The 22732-nt window shown below is 50.3% G+C and overlaps 2 protein-coding genes across 4 annotated transcripts in view; both read right to left on the bottom strand.

Moving 5' to 3' along the window:
* The window catches only part of pcnt (pericentrin), a 39220-nt gene extending 26844 nt beyond the window's left edge, over window positions 1-12376 (bottom strand). For all 3 annotated transcript variants that reach the window (XM_084450837.1, XM_084450839.1, XM_084450838.1), the window contains exons 1-21: window positions 12261-12376; window positions 11767-12129; window positions 11210-11684; window positions 9685-10029; window positions 9282-9596; window positions 9003-9146; window positions 8277-8520; window positions 6944-7023; window positions 6394-6628; window positions 6185-6285; window positions 5359-5470; window positions 4704-4830; window positions 4256-4375; window positions 3937-4015; window positions 3330-3434; window positions 3146-3224; window positions 3017-3057; window positions 2797-2931; window positions 1511-1784; window positions 829-979; window positions 178-631 (exon numbers count right to left, since the gene is read on the bottom strand). In XM_084450837.1, coding sequence (XP_084306963.1) covers window positions 178-631; window positions 829-979; window positions 1511-1784; window positions 2797-2931; window positions 3017-3057; window positions 3146-3224; window positions 3330-3434; window positions 3937-4015; window positions 4256-4375; window positions 4704-4830; window positions 5359-5470; window positions 6185-6285; window positions 6394-6628; window positions 6944-7023; window positions 8277-8520; window positions 9003-9146; window positions 9282-9596; window positions 9685-10029; window positions 11210-11684; window positions 11767-12129; window positions 12261-12355 — 4074 coding nt within the window. In that variant the 5' untranslated portion in view covers window positions 12356-12376. The remainder of the gene's footprint in view (window positions 1-177; window positions 632-828; window positions 980-1510; window positions 1785-2796; window positions 2932-3016; window positions 3058-3145; window positions 3225-3329; window positions 3435-3936; window positions 4016-4255; window positions 4376-4703; window positions 4831-5358; window positions 5471-6184; window positions 6286-6393; window positions 6629-6943; window positions 7024-8276; window positions 8521-9002; window positions 9147-9281; window positions 9597-9684; window positions 10030-11209; window positions 11685-11766; window positions 12130-12260) is intronic.
* An 81-nt stretch (window positions 12377-12457) lies between these two features.
* Window positions 12458-21702, bottom strand: LOC311319462 (uncharacterized protein; the record flags this gene model as incomplete). The annotated part of the gene is made up of 6 exons (XM_084451023.1): window positions 21561-21702; window positions 20284-20313; window positions 17365-17511; window positions 15095-15292; window positions 13369-13518; window positions 12458-13060 (listed from the first exon to the last, which is right to left on the bottom strand). Coding segments are annotated over exons 1-6 (1176 nt in total), but the record flags the coding sequence as incomplete, so codon positions are not given.
* Window positions 21703-22732: the final 1030 nt, after the last annotated feature.

The following is a 22732-nucleotide window of genomic DNA, read 5'->3' as shown; positions in this document are numbered from 1 at the left end:
GTATAAAAATGCTTCGAATTCAAGAAGTGATATCTTGTCATTTCATAAACACACGTTCAGACAAACATGGGAATGACATGGATTTGATCAACAGGTCGTACGACGCTCGTCTCACTGACCATAAATTAAGCTTTAAAACGTGGATGACTGATTTGATTGACAGGTAGCGTCTCTCACCTGGATCTCCTTCAGGTAGGTCGTCTCCAGGGTGTCCATATTACCCAGCATCCTCCTCTCCAGCTCCTCCCTCTCCTCCTGATGCCTATGCTCCAACTCCGCCTGCTGGGCCTCAAGCTGCGCCTGATTGGTCTCCTCCAGGACCGCCTCCAGGCGATCGAGCTCCGCCTTGCGTCTGGACTCCAGGCTCGTCTCCAGGGCGACGAGTTCTGGCTTGTGCTTCAGGTCCAGCTCCGTCACCGTGGCGGCGATCTGGTCTCTGTGACTGGCTGAGAGGTGGTCCAGCTCGGCCTTGTGATCCACTCGGAGGGCGTCCAGCTCCTGTGCGTGATCGGTCAGCAGGGTGGTTCTCTGGAGCTCCAGGTCGGCCTGGTGTTCAACCCTCAGCTCCCCCAGAGACAGCTCCTGCTGCTGGGCCAGACGCTGCTCCAGATCCCCCCTCTCCTCCTGGTGCCTAGACACAAAACACAAGCGCAATGTACAACACCCAAAACACAGACATCTCCGGAAGAGCCATCTTGACTGACCCGGAGAGAACACGCAGCAGATCACATGGGTTCACGCTCAGGCTGGCGTGTACCCTGCCGAGTCACCAGACCTCCGGCCCCCCCGCCCGGCCCCCTGCCGGCCTCTACCCCGGTCAGGACTCACCTCCCCTGGGCTTGACGCAGCCTCTCGTCCCCCTGCTCCTGGAGGAGGGTGCTGAGCTCCTTCACCTCGGTGGCCATGCAGCACTTGGCCCTGCTCAGCTCGCTGTCGTACTGGGCCCTCAGCTTCTGCCTCACCGCCAGCACCTGGGGGTCTGACAGAGAGACAGAGAGAGAGAGAGAGAGAGAGAGAGAGAGAGAGAGAGAGAGGGGGAGAGACATGATGAGAATAAGGCAGGAGTGATACAACACAGCAAGGTAGAATATAGGGGATATTAAAGCAGAACAAGAGAGATGAAGAGAGAGAAAGATGAAGAGAGAGAAAGATGAAGAGAGAGACAGAGCGATGGAGAGAGAGAGATAGAGAGACGGAGAGAGACAGAGATAGAGGGATGGAGAGAGACAGAGATAGAGGGATGGAGAGAGAGAGATTGAGAGAAAGAGATGGAGAGAGAGATGGAGAGAGAGAGAGATGAAGAGAGAGAGAGATGGAGTGTGAGATGGAGAGAAAGAGATAGCGAGAGATGAAGAGAGAGAGAGATGGAGAGAGAGATGGAGAGATGAAGAGAGAGAGAGATTGAGAGAGAGATGGAGAGAGAGATGGAGAGAGAGATGGAGAGAGAGATGAAGAGAAAGAGATAGAGAGATGAAGAGGGAGAGAGAGGAGATCAGGAAGATCATGTTACTCTGGTCGTTGTCCAGCGATGCCTGCAGACTCCTCAGCCTCTCCCTCTCCTCCTCCAGCTGTTTCTCCAGGCCGCTCTTCTCCTCCTCCCTCCCTCTCTCCAGCTCCTGTCTCAGGGCGGACAGCTGCTCCTCCTGCTGCTGCTGGAGCTCCTCCCTCAGGCTCTGCACCTCCTCCTGACTCCTCCGGGCCTGCTCCTCTCTCCCTTGCTGCCTCTCCTCCGCCCTCACCTGCTCCAGACGCACCGACAGCTCCTCACAGAACTCCTGTTTCAGCTACAGAGGAGGTCAGGACATGATTAGTGTGTGTGTGTGTGTGTGTGTGTGTGTGTGTCTGTGTGCATGTTGTCGGCTGTGCAAAAGCAAATTAGCCTATAACCAGTCTACCTGATAACCCGTCTTAAATATGTAAATGTCGGCGTCAATCTAACCTGTGAGGCGGAGAGTGGGAGGAAGGGGGAGGAGCTTCATTCACAGTGAGTAAACCTTACTGCACGTCATGCAGGACGCACGGCTATTAGTATTTTTTTGTTTAGCTACGATTAAGGCAGTAATGTTACAGTAACAGTTTTACAATCCTCCGTTACACGGTTTAGAAATAACCCAACTGTTATTTCTGTCTGTGACCTAATGCAGTCGGTATTCAATCCGTTTCACTTGATAAAACTACTCGCACCGTTTCACGTGGTAAAGACAGCAGTGTTGCTCAATAAATGATCTAATTCAGGCCTACTGACTGATGCATGTTAGGCCTAGTTGAAATACCGTTCAAATGTGATTTTTGTATTCCAAATGCTGTTAAAAGAGCTTCTGAATATTCCCCCCTTTCATCCTCGGGTATAGGACAGTTTTATGAGCCGCTCTATTTTTAGACTAGTCGGTTAGTGGATTTTGATCAGGTTAGGTTAACTAACGGTTAACTAGGTCCAGATAGGACCGAAACGTTGTTTCCTGTATTAAAGTTCTTGTGTGGCGTGGAGCTGTAGTGTGCCTCATCTTTCTATCACTGACGCTATCCGGCCGGGCGAATAGTCCTTCTCTGTTCAGGTTACTCCACCTCACAATTATTCAAAATTCACATCGTGTTTATGTGTGTGTATGTCTTTGTGTATTTGCTGTGTATGTGTGTGCGCGCGCGCGCGCGCAGGGCGTGCGTGTCTGTATGTGTGTGTGTGTGCAGGTTGTGCGTGTCTGTATGTGTGTGTGTACCTGCCGTGTGTGTGTGTGTACCTGCCGTGTGTGTGTGTGTGTGTGTGTGTGTGTACCTGCCGTGTGTGTGTGTGTGTACCTGCTGTGTGTTCCTCTGCAGCTCTGTAGTGTGTTGCTGTGTGAGGGAGTCCAGGCGAGTCTCCAGGGTCTGGATCAGGGTCAGGCTGCTCTGGAGCTCCTCCCTCTGACTCCACCACCTCTGCTCCACCTCCACCTAGACCACCCCGCCACCATCATCATCATCATCATCACCACCACATTAGTTGAATAGATATGATTATTGAAATAAACATTCTTACCTCAACCTGTCTTGCAGCCTCCAATCGAATGCGTGTCAGTTCTGCAGGAGATGGAGTGATAACTGTTGACTTTCTGACGTGAAACAACAGTGTGTGAGTGTGTGTGTGCGCGTGTGTGTGTGTGTGTACCTCTGACGTGTCCGTCGGACAGGCGAGTCTTCAACTCCTGCAGGTCGTCATAGTAACGGTCTGTGAGGTCAGAGCGCACCTGTAGAAAAACATACTGACGACTAAGTACAAGCAGTGTGTGTGTGTGTGTTTTGGTGTGTGTGTGTGTGTGTGTGTGTGTGTGTGTGTGCGCTCGTGTGTGTACCTGTAGCTGCTTCTCGCTGTAGGACAGAGCCATGGAGGAGCGCAGGTTAGACAGCTCCCGTGTGTGTCTCTCCTCCAGCTGCACACGCAGAGCATCCAACTCCCCCTGAGAGAGAGAGACGGGGAGAGAGAGAGACGGGGAGAGAGAGAGAGAGAGAGAGAGAGAGACGGGGAGAGAGAGAGAGAGAGAGAGACGGGGAGAGAGAGAGAGACGGGGAGAGAGAGAGAGAGAGAGAGAGAGACGGGGAGAGAGAGAGACGGGGAGAGAGAGAGAGAGAGAGAGAGAGACGGGGAGAGAGAGAGAGAGAGAGAGACGGGGAGAGAGAGAGAGACGGGGGGAGAGAGAGAGAGAAGAGAGAGAGAGAGATAGAGAGACAGAGAGAGACAGAGAGAGAGAGACAGAGAGAGAGAGACAGAGAGAGAGAGAGAGAGAGACACAGAGAGAGAGAGAGATGGGGAGAGAGAGAGAGAGAGAGAGAGAGACAGAGAGACGGGGAGAGAGAGAGAGAGAGAGAGAGAGAGAGAGACAGAGAGAGATTGGGGGGGATCAATAACAAGATCCCACACATACTGTAGCTGAGGAAGTGTGTGTGTGTGTGTGTGTGTACCTTGTGTTGATCCAGTTTGAGGGTGATCTCAGCCAGCATTTCATTCCTCTCCTCCTCTCCCTTTCCTTCAGACATGAAACTAAAGAGACCAGTCATCAACGCACGCATTCACACACAACCGCACGCACGAACGCACGCACGCACGCACCCAGCTTTCATCTACGTATCCATCAAAACGTTATGAAGATGGACTGTTATGCGACAGTGACCTCAGTGTGTGTTTGAGTGAAAATAATACTTGATTGGGTATTTTAAAATAAACATAAAAAAAAAAAAAACCCTGAATGAGGATTCAGACTGAGCAGGCCCACTAGCGTACCTAGCATCCCCGGTCTTGAGTACAGAGTCCTCCAGGGCGCCCTCCACCAGCCTGAGCTGCAGCAGGGCGATCTCCTCCCTGTAGCCCTCCTCTGCGGCCCGCAGGCGCTGCTCAAAGTACCTGGCCAGAGAGAACCAGGGGTCAGACGCTGCTTTTCATCACAAGCAGGTGAAAACCTACAACCGAGTCTGAGTGTGTGTTGTGTGTGTGTGTGTATGTGTGAGAGTGAGTGAGTGTGTTTTGGTATAACTATACTTGTGAGGTCCAAAAGTAAAACAACATAACCCCACAAGGTTAGGGGTTAAGGCTAGGGTTAGGATGAGGGGTAAATGGTTATGAGTTACGGTTTAGGGCTAGGGTTAACTTTAGCGGTCCCCTGTGTGTGTGTGTGTGTGTGTGTGTGTGTGTGTGTGTGTGTGCGCGCCTGCGTGTGTGTGTGTGTGTGTACCTCCTCAGGTTCTCCAGTTCAGTCTCGTTCTTCTCCCGGATCTCTCTCTTCTGCTCGCTGAACTCCCCCTTCAGACGCTCGATGTCATCAACACAGGACGAGCGAGCCAGAAGCTGCTCCTTCAGCTCTGCAAGACATGGGGAGGGAGGGAGGGAGGGAGGGGGAGAGAGAGAGAGAGAGAGAGAGAGAGAGAGAGGGAGAGAGGGAGAGAAAGAGAGAAAGAGAGAAAGAGAGAAAGAAAGAAAAGAGGGAGAGAGAGAGAGAGAGAGAGAGAGAGAGAGAGAAAGAAAGAGAGAGAGAAAGAAAGAAAGAAAGAAAGAAAGAAAGAAAAAGAAAGAGGGAGAGGAGGGGGAGAGGGAGGGAGAGAGACAGGGTTAGAGAGGAGAGAGAGGAGAGAGGAAAGTGAGGGGAGAAAGGGAGAGGAGAGATGTAACCAATCAGCTTGTCAGTGGGAACTTCAGTTCAACCCTTTATTTAAGCTGGAGAGACACTGAGGTTGCCCTGGTTACAGTGACGACGAGCAACACAAGCAGCAGCAGAAAACAAAGGACAAACACAAAAACATCTCCCGGTGTGAGTGTGTGTGTGTGTGTGAGTGAGTGAATGAGTGAGTGAGTGCACGTGTGTGTGAGAGAGTGTGTGTGTGTGCACTCACCCCCCAACTCCAGACGGCTGGGCCTCATGCTTTGCAGCTGAGCCCACAGCTGAGCCACTTCTTGCCCAGAGCTCTGCCTCAGAGACGCCTGCTCCTCCCGACCACGCTCCACCTGGGAGGGAGGGAGAGAGAGAGACAGAGAGAGAGAGAGAAAACTGGAATTGGAATGGATTTTGGACGCTGTTGACATGACGTTATTCAACTGGAGATCAAGCTACGTTACATCCAACAACAGGATCTGTATTTATACCCTGTGGTTAGTCACTATTTCACGTTCTGAATTGAATTGACCCACTACTCTATAACATTTAGCTTGTAGCATCCAGGTTTGTACTTATATCTATGCCAAGCTAACCAGTTAGTATTATCCAATAAGGTTTATTCTAGCCTGAACATCAAACGCAGTCATTTTCCACCCCCCCCCCACCCCCTTTTTGGAAAACTCCCTGGATCTGCACGATTCATGTGAATTTGCAGGTATGAGAAACACAGCATTTCGCTAAAACACACCGACATTTCACAAAAAAAATGGCGAAATGCAAAAACACATTTCATAAAAACATGACAAAACCACATGGCCTACAAATTTCACAAAAACATTTCGTGAAAACACAATGACATTTAGCAAAAACATCGAATTTTGCAAAGACATTTAGCAAAAACACGACATTAAGCACAATTTCAAGTCCATCTTGTTTTTGGGAAATGTCATTGTTTTCACGAAATGTCGATGTGTTTTAGCAAAATTTTCGACAACATTTTGTGTGTGTGTGTGTTTGAGAGAGAGTGTGTGTGTGTGTGTGTGTGTGTGTTTCCATTGACTCGCCTCCTGCTGCAGCTGCTTCTCTCTGTGCTCCAGCTGCCGTGTGTGCTCCTCTCTCTCCTGCAGCACCTTCTCATGGCTGGACACCAAGTGCTCCACCGCACCTGGACAGCGTCCACCAAACATTCACACAACGCAGTTACAACACAGTTACAACACAGTTCCAGCATGCTCACAGAGCTGAGCAGCGGAGCAGCGTTCGGGCTACTCACGGGCCGCTGCGTCCCTGTCGGTCCAGGCCTGGCTCAGCTCCTCCTCCAGCCTCTGGATCTCATTCTGACTGGAGGCCTGGAGCACCTCCACTTGGGCCCTGCACTTGGACAGCTCTGCCTGGGTCTGGGTGAGGCTCTGCTGGGTCTGGGTGAGGCTCTGCTGGGTCTCTGACACGCTGGTCTGGAGGTCTGACTGGAGACTCTCTGACTCCTGCTGCCACTGTAACCTCAGAGTCTGGAGAGAGAGAGAGAGAGAGAGAGGGAGAGAAAGAGAAAGCAGGAAAGAAAAAGAAAGAAGGAAAGAGGAAAGGAAAGAAGGAAAGAAGGAATTAAAGTACAAAAGAAAGGATAGCATCATTAAATGAAGAAAGCTGCACTAAACTGTATTGGGGAGGGTTCTACAGAAACAATACAGGCACAGAAGGCACAGATGACTCAGATGACTCAGATGACTCAGATGACTCAGATGACTCAGATGACTCAGATGACTCAGATGACTCAGATGACTCAGATGACTCAGATGACTCAGATGACTCAGATGACGTAGTACCTGGATCTGTTCGGCCTGCTGTTCTTCCATGAACGCTTTCTCCTTAGAGACACGACTCTCACACTCCTGCGTCAGCTCCTCTACACACACACACACATAAAATAAAACATTAGCACGCATACACACAATAAAACAACATTGGCACACACACACACGCAAAATAAAACTTTAGCACGCACACACAAAATAAAACATTAGCACACAGATTTTTCAAGGTGCACACCCACATCCATTTTATGACCAAAACAGTGGTAGAGCAATTATCAGACTTTCTCAAAAGTGCTAGTTTTGTCAACGTTTCGATCTGAACCATTGTATATGATCAGAAGTAACCTTAAAACAGGGCTAAACATGCATTTTCCCTGTACTACTCCTTTAAGGAAGTATCCCTTGGCTAGGGTATCCCTTGGCTAGGGTATTCCTTGGCTAGGGTATCCCTTGGCTGAGGCTGCTCGGGGAAACAGCATCAGCTCCAGGGAGGGCTTAACGATGCATCTTCAGAAGGGACATCGTAAGCTGGATTTACCATGTACCTTGGGAAGAGCGGTTTCCCAGATCCTCCTTAGCCGAGGTACACCTCAGCCTAAGAAGGCTCTGGGAAACGACGCGCCACCTAGAGGGAGAGTTTACGACGTATCTTACGATGAACGTAGCGCTACGATGGCTCTGGGAAACACGGCCCAGGTCATTATTATAAAAGAGATTATTATTATAAAAGAGATTTATTATAAAAGAGATTTATATCTTTTATATTTATATCTTAGATTGTGATTCTTGCACTTCAGCACTAGATTATGCTCTTAGTCACTTGTTTTAGAAAGAAGATGCACTTGTGAGTTCTGGCAAGTAGTAGTACATTGGCTTTTCCTACGTTAAATGCAATTATTGTTAGTCGCTTTGGATAAAAGCGTCTGCTAAATGACTAATGTAATGTAATCTCAATGCTTTTACCTGGTTAAAGCAACTACAAGGAGTTTAGGACTGGTTATAACATTATCTAATTTTAACGGATACATTACCTACATTAGCAAATGCGTCCATCAGCTCGGCTGGGCGGGTCGTCCAGAAAGGACCAAACCATTCATTTACCTTGTCGCTAGTTTTCCCGACAAGTAGCGCCTCTTTATCGCTTCCGAAACGAACGCTGGGCGAGGTAAGAGATCTACACAGGAAGCGGCGGTGCTCATAGGAAATGCAGCCGTCGTTCCGGCTGGGAAAAATCACTACCGCTTTTATCCACAGGTGGCGCTAAAATCAACAAAAACTGACAAAAACCCCTCGTAGCCGCTTTGAAAGAAAGGTGATCTAAATGTGTGGCGGAGGCCCGCCTCACCCAGGCTGCGGCGGTGCTCCTGCTCCTCCTCCTGGCCCTGCTCCCGGAGGCGCTCCAGCTCCAGCCGCTGCCGGGTCTGCAGCACGGCGCTCTCCTGGGCCCAGCGCTCCCGCAGGCAGGCCTGGGCCTCGGCCAGCGCCGCCTCGCGCTCGCGCTGCAGGTTGGCCTGGGAGAGCTCCAGCTGGGCGGCGTGCAGGTTGGTCAGGCTCAGGCGCATCGCCTCCATCTCCAACGACTGATGGGCCTGGGGGGGATCAGCAGGGTAGGCTTGTGTGTGTGTGTGTGCGTGCGTCAGGGATTGAGTGTGTGTGTGCATGTGTGTGCGTGCGTCAGGGATTGAGTGTGTGTGTGTGTGTGTGTGCGTGCGTCAGGGATTGAGTGTGTGTGTGTGTGTGTGTGTGTGTGCGTGCGTCAGGGATTGAGTGCGTGTGCGTCAGGGATTGAGTGTGTGTGTGTGCATGTGTGTGCGTTCGTCAGGGATTGAGTGTGTGTGTGTGTGCGCATCAGGGATTGAGCGTGTGTGTGTGCGTGTCAGGGATTGAGTGTGTGTGTGTGCGTGTCAGGGATTGAGTGTGTGTGTGCGTGTCAGGGATTGAGTGTGTGTGCACGTCAGGGATTGAGTGTGTGTGTGTGTGTGCGCGTCAGGGATTGAGCGTGTGTGTGTGTGTGTGTGTGCGTCAGGGATTGAGTGTGTGTGTGTGCGCGTGTGTGTGTGTGTGTGTGTACCCGTGTCTGCTGTATCTCGGCCTGGTGTGCCGACTCCAGGCTCCCTCTCATCTCCCCGGATAGCTCCGCCCTCAGATGGCCAAGCTCCTCCCTCTGCTGGGTGCACAGCTCTGACATCATCCTCTGGTGCTCTCGCTCCGTCACCTGCACACAGGTGACGTTCAGTCAAAGGTTCAGTAGAAGCGGTGCTATGTGTACTCGATGCTCCACCCCACCTCTGTGTGTGTGTGTGTGTGTGTGTGTGTGTGTGTGTGTGTGTGTGTGTGTGCGTGCGTGCACCTGTTTAATAAGGCTGATCTGTCGTCTCTGCTCCTCCTCCATGGCGACCCTCTGGTCTATAAGCTCCGCCTCCAGACTGGCGGTCAGCTCCTGCACCTGCTCCCGGTGCTTCTCCTGCAGCTGCTGCACCTCCTCCCGGTGGGACCTCCTCAACCTGTCCGTCGCCTCCTCCACGGCCTGGACCTGTCTGTCCAGGAGGGCCCGGACCTCCTCCTCCCTCTCCCTCCTCTGCTCCTCCAGGAGACGCCTCGCCCCGCACAACTCCTCGTCCTTCTCCTGACGCTCCAACTCCCACTTCTCCCTCTCCTCCGCCACCTTCAACACGGATTTAACCATACGCTCAATCAAAACATTCATTTCTCCACAGTGAAACCATCCTCCTCCTCCTCCTCCTCCTCCTCACCTCTTCATCCTTGGCGTCGTGCCGCTTCTGGACCTCCTCCAGCTCCTCCTCCAGCTCCCCCTCCCTCCTCCTCTGCTCCTCCCTCTCCCGGACGCCCTGGGCCAGCACCTCCTCCAGGTTCCTGAGGTTCTGCTTCAGACAGACCAGCTGGGACTCCAGCTCCGCCCTGCCCCTCCCGGCCGACTCCAGGGCCCTGCGTCTCTCCTCCGCCTCCTCCTCCCTCAGCCTCTGCGCCTCCTGCCGGGCCTGCTCCAGCTCCAGGGTCCTCTGGCCCAGCAGGGCGGCCGTGGTCCTGTGTCCGGTTCTGCTCTCCTCCAGCTCGGCCAAGGCCTGGTCACGGTGGGCCTGTGTGGAGAGAGGAGATCGGGCTACTTCAGGGTGTAGACCAGGATCATCAACTGGTGGCCCACGGGCCATTTATTTGGATAGGACTCAAGAGTTTCAGGAAGGGTGACCAGTTGTTTGTTTCTTGGGCCAATCCGCACATGGGGAAGCCGGTGTCTAAGCAGCGTCTTTCCCATTGGATAGTGGGGGCTATTGCCCTGGCCTACTCTAGCAGGGGCCTTCAGGCCTTTCCAGATGAACTAGAATCTTACTTTATGGCGAATTATCAGTCAGAACGCCAACTAAAACCTCAGTGAGGTTCTTGTCTTTGAAATTGAGAGTTTAACATGTTTTTTGAATGATTTGTCAAGGTGCCCACCCACATCCATTGTATGACCAAAACGGTGGTAGAGCAATTATCAGACTTTCTCAAAAGTGCTAGTTTTGTCAACGTTTTAATCTGAACCATTGTATATGATCATAAGTAACCTTAAAACAGGGCTAAACATGCATTTTCCCTTTACTACTCCTTTAAGGGTGTCCCTATTCTGGAAGTGTGTGCGGCGGCATGTTGGGCTTTCGCCCCACACTTTTGCTCGTTTTTATAGGTTGGATGTCACGGCACCAACTCTAGCCCATTCAGTCTTCAGTTTGGGTTCCTCTTAGGACTTGGAGTCTGTTGTGTGAGGGACCATTGGGGACGGTTGTCGTTTTTTGCAGGCATGTCTGGCAATCCGGGAGTCAGTATTTTCCCATAGTGAGACACGAAACGAATGCTACGAAAGAGAACTTTAGGTTATTTACATAACCCCGGTTCTCTGAGTAGCATGAGTGAGTGTCTCACCAGACAACCCTCCTTGCTACGGAAGCGAGGAAGAGGTGTGCTTGTTTTGAATGACTACTGACACCGTGTCTACGCCTTATATAGGAGGAGGGTCCTCCCCTCCAGACATGGGCGTCATCTGTGCCAGCCAATGAGGGCTGGCGCAATGTTATTGAGCTTCTGATGAGGTCACGCAGGGGGCGTTTCCATAGTGAGACACTCATTCATGCTACTCAGAGAACCGGGGTTATGTAAATAACCTAAAGATTCTATCTAGCTGGCCTCTTTTATAACGTCAGTTAGCCTAAGCTGGCTAGCTCTCCCATGTTGTTAAGTGTTGTTAAGTGTTATCCTGTTAAGTCCCACACGGCCGCGCACCTGTAGGACGTGCAGCTGCTTCCCGAACAGCCCCTGGACCTCGGAGGTGACCGAGTCTCCCGCCTGCTTCCTCTCCTGCAGGGACGACACCAGCTGCTCCTGCTGCTTCAGACGAGCCAGGAGCGAGGCCTTCTCCTCGCACGACTCCCTCAGCTGCTCCTGCTGCTTCAGACGAGCCAGGAGCGAGGCCTTTTCCTCGCACGACTCCCTCAGCTGCTCCTGCTCCTTCACCGAGAGGCAGGTGGGGAGCAGGGAGCTCTCGCTCTCCTTCGACGATCTCTCCCTCTCCTCCAGTAAGGCGCTGAGTCTGTTCTTCAGGTTGTCTTCTTCGTGGGTTTTCAAGTTGATCTCCTCCTCTGCCCTCCTCCTCTTCTCCCTCTCCTCCTCCGCCTCGTCTTCACAGCTCCGCCTCTTCTCCCTCTCCTCCTGCAGCTCCCAGAGGGCCTCCTGCAGCTCCTCTGTGGCCTGGGCCCACCTACACACACACACACAAGCTTTGAGTCCTCAAACAAACGTAACACTCTCACACTCACACACACACACAGGAGAAGGCTCACCTGTCCCTGGCCTCCTGGAGCTCGTCCGCACTCCTCTGCACCTCCTCCCTCAGCACCTCCTGCTCTCTCTCTCGGAGGGCCAGCTCCTCCCGGAGGTCCCCGCACTGCTGGATCAGCAGCTCCTTCCCCAGGTCAGACTCCGCCTCCTCGCCGCCCTCCTCCTCCTCTTCGCCGGCCGAGGTCTGGAGCCAGCGGGACGGGGAGCCGGAGGCGCCGTGCTCCACTTCCTGGTCGGGGGAGCCGCCCGCCGCCGTGCATCGTGGGACGGAATAGCTGAGCAGCTCGAGGCTCCGCCCCTCGCGGAGGGAGTGGGACGTGAGGACCCGGGATTGGTCGCCCAGGACTTCGCTGTCCAGCTCAAAACTGTATAAAGGGAGAGGGGGAGGGGTGAGAAGGGGGAGGAAGAGAGGAGAGAGAGACAGTACTTAAAGAACAACAGCGGATCGGCTCATTCCACACCAGCAGAGCAGGCGGACGTCGGTGTTCCTACCCACCTGTCAGAGCTCTCCAGCAGGTGGTGCTCTTCCAGACTCTCCAGAAAGGAGGAGTGTGTGTGTGGGGGCGGGACCGAGGAGAGGTAGCGCTCCATGAGAGGGTCGACTCCCCCGGAGACCGACATGTTCAGACTGTCCTCCCCCCCCTCCCTCCCCTCCTCCCCCTCCCCCACGCCGTCCTGCTCATCTTTACATGCCGACTCCTCCTCCATCCCCCTCTCCCTCTCCTCCAGGAGCTGTCGGAATCTCTGCACCTCCTCCCTCAACCTCCTCATCTGCTCCTCCGGCCCCTCCCTCTCCTCCTCCGGGAGGAGGGCGGGGTCGGCCGCCTCCTGCCCCTCCCCCTGCCGCGGCCTCCTCCCCAGCTCCCGCTCCTCTGTGTTCAGCGCCTCCTTCTCCAGCTTGTACTGCAGGAGCTCCCGGGTCTGGCTCTGGGCCTGGTCCAGACGGGTCCGGAGGTCCTCTAGCTGCCGCTCCCTGTGCCTCAACTCCTCATCCCTCCCCCTCCTCTCCTCCTCCAGTAGCTGAAGCACATGCTGGTGGTTCTCCTTCTCCTCCTCCAGCTCCCTCCTCAGCGTGGCCAGCAGGGCGTCGCTCTCCTCGGTGGCGCTCAGGGAGGCAGAGCCGGTCGACGTGCGTCCGAGCCCTGACTCCTCCTCCGGGCGGCGGTGGTGGTGTTGGAGAGCGGGAGGGGCCGGGTCGTCCCAGGGGCCGAGGCCAGGCTCGGGGGGCTGCTGCTGGGCCTGAGGGGGCTGGGAGCCTGCCTGGGTCTTGCTGGAGCGCTGGAGGAACTGACTGGCCTGGGAGACACAGAGATGGAGATGAGTTCCCCACTGGGCTGCTGCTCACAAGAATCAAGGAAGCTACGCTTAGGAGGAGTGTGTGTGTGTGTGTGTGTGTGTGTGTGTGTGTGTATACCTGCTGTAACTGGTCCTGTATCTGGCCGGGGTGTGTTTTGTGTGTGTGTGTGTGTGTGTGTGTTTGTGTGTGTGAGAGAGAGAGTGTGTGTGTGTGTACCTGCTTTAGCTGGACCTGTATCTGGCCGGGGTGTGTGTTTTGTGTGTGTGTGTGTGTGTGTGTGAGAGAGAGAGTGTGTGTGTGTGTGTACCTGCTTTAGCTGGACCTGTAAGTCCTGTATCTGTCCGGCCAGAGACTGGACCTCCAGCTGGACCTGGTCTCTGCTCACTAGTGCCTCCTGCAGGTTGGAGCTCAGCCTGGTGATGATCTCATTACGCTTCTCCACAGCATGCTGTAACTGCTGCAGGCAGAGAGGGACAGCGGTGCGACCAAGGTTAGAATAGTTTTGCTTTTTTCCATTTGTTTTATTTTTATATCGCTTTAACTTTTTGTGCTCAATCTCAGTTTAGTTTTGATTAGTTTTTAAAGCAGGTTTGCTAGTTTAGTTTATTTTTTATTTTTTGAAGATGCTTAGTTTTAGTTTAGTTTTTATTTGTTTCCGTATTAGTTTTATTTTGTGTTTCTTGTGCGCTAGCCTCATGAGACCATCCTGATCTCGCGAGCTCACGTTGTTTCACTCTGTGTGAAACGAACCATCTGGCACGTTAGGTTACTTCTGCTGGGGGCATGTGCAGCTCCACGTCATGTTTCACTGTATTCTTTAGATAACATTACATATTTATCACTTCAACTTTTTATTACTTGTCCAATCAGACAACTGCATGAGGCACTTGCCCGTTTGCTGGTCCAGGGGAAGCAATAGGCTAGCCTACCTGACTGCTCTCAACATCATTCTACTTTCTGTTCCTCTTCATTGTCGGATGTCCATTTGGAAAATGTAGGCTTTATGCTTTAGGATCGGCCAGTTATCATAAGTGAATGATAAGACCAAATAGGCCAGAGATGGGCAGGAGCTGTCGGCACTTCTTGGAACATTATCTAGCTCTACGCTGTATGAATCCACTTATTGATTACAAACATGAATATATTTTTAACTGCCATGTACCTTATTGAGGAGTAGGCTAGGTACCGGCACATTTTGGTCCAATTCAAACACTGGTTACACACTAGCCTACATTATTATGGAATAGGCTCCCTGAAGAAAACATCCCTTTACGCGCAAGTCTTTTGTTGACCACAGAAAGCAGCATTCACTGAGCGCGCGGCCCAAGCCATTGTTGAAACTAAAAATATGGGCACGACATTATCATGGTTTTGAAAGCGCATTTAGGCAGATATATTTAGAAAGTTTAAGATTTTTGATTTAAGACTTTAATATGCAGTATATAGCCTAATTTGTATTATTATTATTTATGCATCAAATGGATGGTGTGGCGGGAAGGATTTTGCCAAAACCTTACCGGCGGAAACATTGCACTTAATTACAAAGAAGGATCCCTCTGGCCTCAGGAGTAAACAAATCAGGACAAAAACACAGTGTGTCTGAACCTGTTGTGTGTGTGTATGAGGCTGTGTGTGTGTGTGTGTGTATGAGGCTGTGTGTGTGTGTGTGTGTGTGTGTATGAGGCTGTGTGTGTGTGTGTAATTTAGAGGCTCTGTGTCTGTGCTGTGAATATGGCCGTGGGATAATGATGTAATCTGCGCTACATATTCGTTTAATGTGGGTCCACGTTTTTGCCCCCAGTTGACCCCTCTGAGAAAAAGATGTGCTTCGGGGAGGCAAGAACATTCCAGAAGGCTTAACTGGGTCTCTGAAACACAAGCCCCAGATGGCTGGATGATCATGGCTATGCTTCCTTCGGCCTCATGAAAGGAGATGATAAATCTAATTGATTATTATAATTATGATGCTGCTGCTGAAGACATGATGCTGAGATCCGAGTCCGGTCTTCTCCAGGCAGTGAGCAGCCGTTTACCTTGAGCTGCTCTTTGCCAGTCAGCGCCGCCAGGTCCTCCTCTCCCAGCACCTCCTCCACCCCCGGCTGCTCAGCCACCTCCACGTCCCTCAACGAGAGGCTTCGCTCCTGGGCGTCGCACCCTTCCGCCCGCCCCTGCTTCTGCTGGAGCTCTGGAGGACACTGGCTCCGGCCCGTCTGCCCAGACCTCGGTTGTCCCTAGAAGATTACAAAGAAAATAAAAAAAATCTTGTAGTAAAAAAAATTTGAATAAAGAAAATTTGAATAAATTCAAATCACAAATGATTCGGCTAGCCCCAGAACATACCATATACATGCATTTGCAAATTGCAACACTACTCATGTTGTATATAGGCTGGAGTGTGAGTGTGGATGTTTTTATGGGGGTCGGACCAAGAGGAGGTTTAGGGACAGAATATGGGAACATCTGTATGCCATCAGGACGGCCAATGACCAATACCCTATGGCCAAACATTAGACTGTCCACACACAGACATACACCAGTGTTTGCCATGTCTCTCCTATGATGTTATTAGCCTCTCTTACTCTGAAAATGTAATTTAATGTTATTTATTGCTTTATAAATGTTCTTAGCCGGTAGACAAACATACTCCAGGAGCTTGCTCGATCGCCTCGTTGAGAGGGGTCAGGGAAGAATTTTTACAGCTCACTTATCTGGCCCCCGGGTGATACTGTTTTTTTGCTTCCCTCTGGAATATGTAGGGGTGGGACGTCTGCCCACCTCCCTTGTTCTCTGTAAAGCGCATTGTGTTGCCTCTGGGTATGAAATGCGCTATACAAATAAGGCTTTGATTGATTGATTGATTGATTGATTGGACATACTAACCCTGACTCTTTAAAAGCCCAGGCCATCGAAGTGATCCCCAGCGCCGGGAGAAGGGGAGACGGACTGAAGTGTCTCCTTCAACGGGAAACCTTTTGGATCTTTCATCTGAAAGCCATGGTGTTCCCAGGCCTTAGGAAATAGATTATGCTCCCTTTCTATGACTGTATTTTTGTATGCATCTCCTATTGATCTATTGATTACTATATGCCCATTAATGAATGGATGTATCTGATTCCTATGAGTTATTCCTTATGTATATATTAACCTGTGATTCATGCCTAAGATTTATTGCATGACCTATTGACCTTTTAGTGACATTTCACGTGTTGTCTGTCAGTGATTGATTGCTGTCAGAGTGATGTAATTTCCTGTCCCCTACAAATAGGGTGTCTTGTACCATTGTTCTGATAAGTCACCCTGATGAAGGCACAAGCTGCCGCAACGCGTAGGTGCGTTTTTTATACTTTTACCATGCATTAGCCATCCAATAAAGGCTTTTTAATCATTCTTACTAGAGTGCCTTGGATCACCTTTCCGTTCTACCATTTACCCCCGTTTCAATGAGCACCTCATGTTTTTGACCTAGTACATCAGATGCGCTCCACTACTTTTTTTTCCCACAAATTATTCTATTGAGTTTCCAGTGAAATGTGGGTGAACCTCCCCTTTAAAGCCAGAGTACGTATGGTACAGTTAGTCCTGGACGTGTTGCTATGACAACATGCTCCCCAAGCCACGCTGTGGTGACTGACCCATTTCTCCAGCGTATTCACAGGCCGTTGTGCACGATGACCATGAGGGAACAACACAAACGCTCAGTCATTCTAGCAGTCGCCACAATGGTTTAAGATCTAAGTAGGGATGCTGCACCGATGCATCGGCCGAACATCGGCATCGGCCGGTGTTGGCCTTGTTGACTGCCATCGCCCCTTCGGCAAATAAAATGACATTCACCGATGGTAGAGGCCGATGTTACGTCGCAACAATTACGGACATGTAGTTTGCTTTCAAATTAAAGTGAAATAAAAATTGGCATTTTGGAACCAAACACTTAATTTCTTTGTTTCCCTGGCACAAAAGGGGGAATAAAAATAAAATAAACATCAGCCATCATCGGCATCGGCCGGATTGTTATTATCAAAATTGGCATCGTCCAGAATTTTGCAATCGGTGCATCCCTAGATCTAACAGAATCAAGCCAGAAAGGCCTCAGAAACGCAGTGCTGAAGAGTACCGAAGACATCACAATACAACGTTTACAAAATCAAGACTACAAAAGCACATTAAAATGTCTGGCTGGCTATAGTGGCTAGCTTACGAGTTGCCGCCATCATTGTAGTTCATTTTGTGACTTCCAGGCCTGAATTTTGGGTGGAGGGAGCAAGACTACAATATATACAAACTATTTCCGTAGCGTACGTACCTCATGGTCGGTCCCCGGGGGTGCCCCTAGGGGGCGGTCTTGTGCTGAGCGGTCATTCTGCGCGACAGCCTGGCCCTTCCCCTTCTGCGTCTTTTTCGGCGCGCCCGTACCGTTGACTTTGGCCCGGCGCTGTCTGAAGCTAGCAAGCTACGCAGGAAGGACAGGGACAGATACACGGACACGTAGGTCAGCAGGGCAGAACACCACCACACAATCAGCATGGTGCAGGTCGGAGGTCAAGAAGAGTCCAGCCCCAAACTCATCACTACCATAATCATCCCAGAGAGAGAGATATGCAGGATGGTTGAAAAGTTCAAAGACTAAACGTGAGAGATAAGTTTATGATCTTCCACAATGTTGATTTTATTTCCCCAGGTGGTTAAGAGAAACAGAGTGGAACAAGGCAGCGGAGATCCCAAGCTCATACGCTCCCCTGATGATCCCCAGCCACAGCGGGGATTCACTTCAGCCCGGGAATACAATGGAACTGCCACTTCAGAAATCTGTCATCCGCTGGCGCGCCGACACAAAAAAGCCCACTTCTACCACATTTAACGGAGAATCAATACAGAGGTCAAAGGTTAACGCCAGGTGATGGATCCTGAAGCTCGTCATTCCGCTGGTGGTCACTCAAAGCGAAAATCCATCCATCCCCAACAACAACATTCCCATCGAGGCGACGCAGAAAACTCCCGGACATCGCTTAAATCCTGCCCGAATTCCAGCGCCGCCCGTTTAAGCCAATTCTGCCGGAACCGCATATCTGTGTGCGCATCTCTCCCCGTCTGTCTGCCGCTTCGAGCAGCTTCAGCCAGATTACACAGGGGTTCACCCAGACCCTCGAACACACGCTGCCTCTCTGCCTCCCTGGCGGGCTGTCAGATCAGGCCAGCCTCCGTCTTCCCATCAGGACCGCCATCATTCCAGCTCACCGCCAGGCAACGGGCAGCTGCGCTCGCTGGCTAACAGACACACTGATCTTCCTGTACTGTAGTAGTCTATAGTAAACACACTCCTATGTGAGGGTTCACCGTCTCCCAACGCATGGGGATGAGGGAGCTGTGCACGCCCGCGGCAGGAGGGTGGCTCAGGGGGAGGAGCGGAGGGAAGAGCCTCCTCCTGAAGAGGCGGAGCTGGGATGAGCGTCGGGAGTCTGGATGGTCGGTCCGACCCAAGCCTGCAGGAGCCTAGCCAATCAGCCGCATGCCTAACGACATCCCCTGGACTCCTGTTGCACTGAGCAGCACGCGTCCCTGACCCAGATGACTGAGAGTGAGTGTGTGTGTGTGTGTGTGTGCGCGCACGTGTGTTTGTGTGCATTTGCGTGTTTGGTTGCGTATGTGTTTGCGTGTGTTGCATTTGCATGTGTGTGTTTGTGTGTGTTGCCTAATCTACAGACGTGGGCGGTTCCACCTGACTAGACTCGGCCCTGTGTTCAGCAGCATCGAGCATCTCTACACCCACTCTCACTCCACACACTGACTACTGACTAACTACCACACCTCCTCCCTCTGACCAGCGACTAATGGTGCGTTCCAGGCAACCCGTAACTCGTGTTTTTCTGACCTTCTACTAGGGCTGTCGCGGTTTGCGGTTAACCGCACAGCCGCGGTCCTGTGAAGCAGACCGCGGCGCTTTACAGACCACCGCATCTACCGCGGTCACTAAGGTTTTTTCATTTTATTAGGCCTATGTTCCATCACTCAGATCTAATGGCGTTCACAACATTATTAGCCCGCCGTCTTATACTTCTTAGTTGGAAATCCCCCAACCCCCATTCCACTCGGGTTCGGGAGGTTATGTCATTCCTCAAGCTAGAAAAAGTTAGATGTACAGTTCAGGGCTCTTCTAGGAAATGTAAAAAGATTTGTTGTCCCTTTCTGTCCTACTATGAGAACGAATATGTTGCGCAGAATTCAGATTAGCATTAGACACTAAGTTAGTAGCCCCCACATCTTAACCCTACCCCCCCCACCCTTCTCTCCTTCTTCTGTTTTATTGTTATTAGTATAATTATCCTTTTTTTGTCTTGTGAGTTGTTGTTTCTTCTCTATTGTCTTCTGTCAAATTCACTGTTAAAGCATATGCAGAGGATTTGGTAACATTGTTCTGTATGCATAGTGTACAGTGTATTCAGGCATCTTGTCTATCTCGTTTGAAAACTCAATAAAAACAATTTGAAATAAATATGAGGCGTGCACCGTGGGAGTCAGTGCATTACACAGAACGCAGCATCACCATAGCAACAGCTGTCACACAAACATGATGCACGTGCAGCCAACGGAACATTCCGCCTGGCACTGTTCAAACAAGCGTGAATTCGCAATGGCTGCATGCGACCGTGTACAGTATGTGCTTGTGCAGCCAGGCCAAATTTTGGTGGCCATTTTTGTGGAACGACCAACCAACCAACTAACCAACTAACTGACTGAGCAAGCTACAGAGCTGCTGGTCGCAGCTAAAAAACACAATTTGAAACGGACTGACAGAACCTCACTGATCTGTTTGTTGTTGTGAGGCTGTGTCAAGTCAACTACTAGCCAGCCATGTCCAGTCTCATGGGTACATGGCGCCATCTACAGGCATGGGTGTGAATGACCATACCTCCCCGTCCTCGGCCGGGATCAAACCAAAGAGGAAGAAAAAGCTTTTCATCCTGACACCTCTGGAGGTTCCGGAGTAGAGAAGCAGCAGGTAGAAATGCGAGGTGATATACTGCTGTAGTGAGCAGACAGAGTTGTGGTCACTTCCCACCGCACACACCCCCAGAAATGGAAGTTGTTAAATAGAGTTGGATTTATTCATTGATAGTTCATTCAACAACCTCCCAAACACACACACAAATCACCGGAATCACCAGAATCAACCCAAACCCTCAACCTGGGTCACCGATCACCACCAAACAACCTCTTTACTCACCGACTGATTGCGCTGCATGTTGGTAGGTTTCTGTCAGGGGAATAACAGTCATTTATCAATTAGCCAAGACGAGGCTGTGCCATGTTTATAATGACTGATATGGAAGGGCCAGGGCCACTAGACCAGGAATATAGACCTCCAGTTACCTGATCTAGACCAGGAATATAGACCGCCGGCTACAAGGTCATGTATGGAGGTATGCCCACTTCTCTATCCATGGACCCACTGGCGGTTGTAGGGGGTGACAAGGGTGGCAGATATGACCCCTGGAAAAAAAGCCTTGCCACCCCCAGTTGCCATCTCTGAAGTTCAAATGTATGGGGGACGTAACCTCTGCCACCCCCCCACCTGGAAACCCTGCCACATTTTTGCCACCCCAGGTAAAACTTGCTACAACCGCCACTGAATCATGGACCAAGAGTATACCCACTTCTTTAAACACGATTAATGTACAACCTGTAACATTCCTGGTACAGTATACCCACTTCTTTAGTCTCTAATGTTCAGTCTCAAACTAATGTTGACTACAGTCCTGCCATGGACTCTGGTTCAAATTCATTTCACAATGTTATGGCATAAGACAACTTGTTTACGCAACACAAACAAAACCAAGGTTAATTTGAAATGGTCAGGATCAGGTGATGGCTGTTATCTTATAACGTTTGGGATAACTTAATTGCATTGTTCGTAGAGTAAGACAAACAGTTAGATAGCTTATCGTTGAAAACAGACAGCCATTTCCACCTATCAAATTAACATCCACAACTATCTGAAATATAAAATGTTATGTGCTCTCACAAGGATGGAAGATATCCAAAAGTGATTCTACCAGATATCAGAGCTGCTAGCGGAGCTAACTGTTAGCCTAGTGCTAAGGAGCTAACTGTTAGCCTAGTGCTAAGGAGCTAACTGTTAGCCTAGTGCTAAGGAGCTAACTGTTAGCCTAGTGCTAAGGAGCTAATTGTTAGCCTAGTGCTAAGGAGCTAACTGTTAGCCTAGTGCTAAGGAGCTAACTGTTAGCCTAGTGCTAAGGAGCTAACTGTTAGCCTAGTGCTAAGTAGCTAACTGTTAGCCTAGTGCTAAGGAGCTAACTGTTAGCCTAGTGCTAAGGGGCTAACTGTTAGCCTAGTGCTAAGGGGCTAACTGTTAGCCTAGTGCTAAGGAGCTAACTGCTAGCCTAGTGCTAAGGAGCTAACTGTTAGCCTAGTGCTAAGGAGCTAACTGTTAGCCTAGTGCTAAGGAGCTAACTGTTAGCCTAGTGCTAAGGAGCTACAAACCTTCGCTCTCCCGGCTTCTAGTTTCCTCTGCCGCTCATCTCTGTCCATCTCTTGGGTTCAAGTAACTAAACCATCTCTACTACCGAATTAGTAGACGTTTCCACAGTCACCTTATAGTTTCTTATGAGTTGGCTAAAGCTACAAAATCTTTCTGAAACTGTCAAGTGATATTGAACATGTCCGCCAAGCCTGTTCAGCTCCGCCCTTAAGGAGTTTCCTCCGGGAAAAGAGCCAATCAACTCACTCGGAATTAATTTTATAGCCAATGGCATTCAAGCTCTTTTAAACGTCACCGTGTCCCGCCTACCTCCAACAGAGGACTCTTCACTGGCATGTCACCAACCAATTACGGGACTGGATATTGACTGTAACATTTTATTGATGTCATATCTAACCAATGATATTTGATTATTGCAAAAATAGTATCCACCCACACCTCTGTTTTGAAAATGTGTGCTTGGGTCTGACTGGCTGACTGCGTTGGAGGTAGACCTGCCGCAAAAGGCGCTGAAATGCCCGGGTAAAACCAAGTGAACCAACCGTAGGCTGATATGTGGACAAGCTCAAACTGCCAGAAGCAAGAGTGTCTTGACTGCAGAACGAGGTCACTAAGGTTCACAGTCATTCTCAGTCCACGTGTATGGAAATCTCATGACCTCTGACCTTATAAAGACAATAGTCATGCATTCTCTAGCCATCAATACTCTCAATACTGTCCATGTATGTCATCAATCTGGGTTCAAATGTTCACAAGGCTGGAGACTTCTCAAGAAACTAGTTAGATTTTTTTTACGACCAATTTTTTATTGATGCAATCGTCCAACATAGCTGCTTTTCCCCATTCCCATTCACCATATCAGGCTAATTTATAATGAGAGAAAATGAATTGATAAGAATAGTTAATAACTGGGTAAATATAGATGTCTATAGGGCAAAGTATACATTTAATACATGATATAGGCTACATACACACAGCGCACACACATACTGTATATGCATATTGACATCGACCTACATACATATACACCCATAGACATACAGACCGATATACACACAACATGTGCACATACAGAGCAGTACAGTACACGTACACAGCATATTCATGTAGCCTTCAGAAAAGAAAATTAACAATACAGGCTATTATCTATGCCGTTTTATTAGTTCGGCTGCTG

The sequence above is a fragment of the Borostomias antarcticus genome, assembly GCF_949987555.1.
Source record: "Borostomias antarcticus genome assembly, chromosome: 16".
NCBI classification, from domain to species: domain Eukaryota; kingdom Metazoa; phylum Chordata; class Actinopteri; order Stomiiformes; family Stomiidae; genus Borostomias; species Borostomias antarcticus.
Note: the sequence above shows the minus strand (reverse complement) of the source record. Positions and strands in the feature narration are given on the sequence as shown.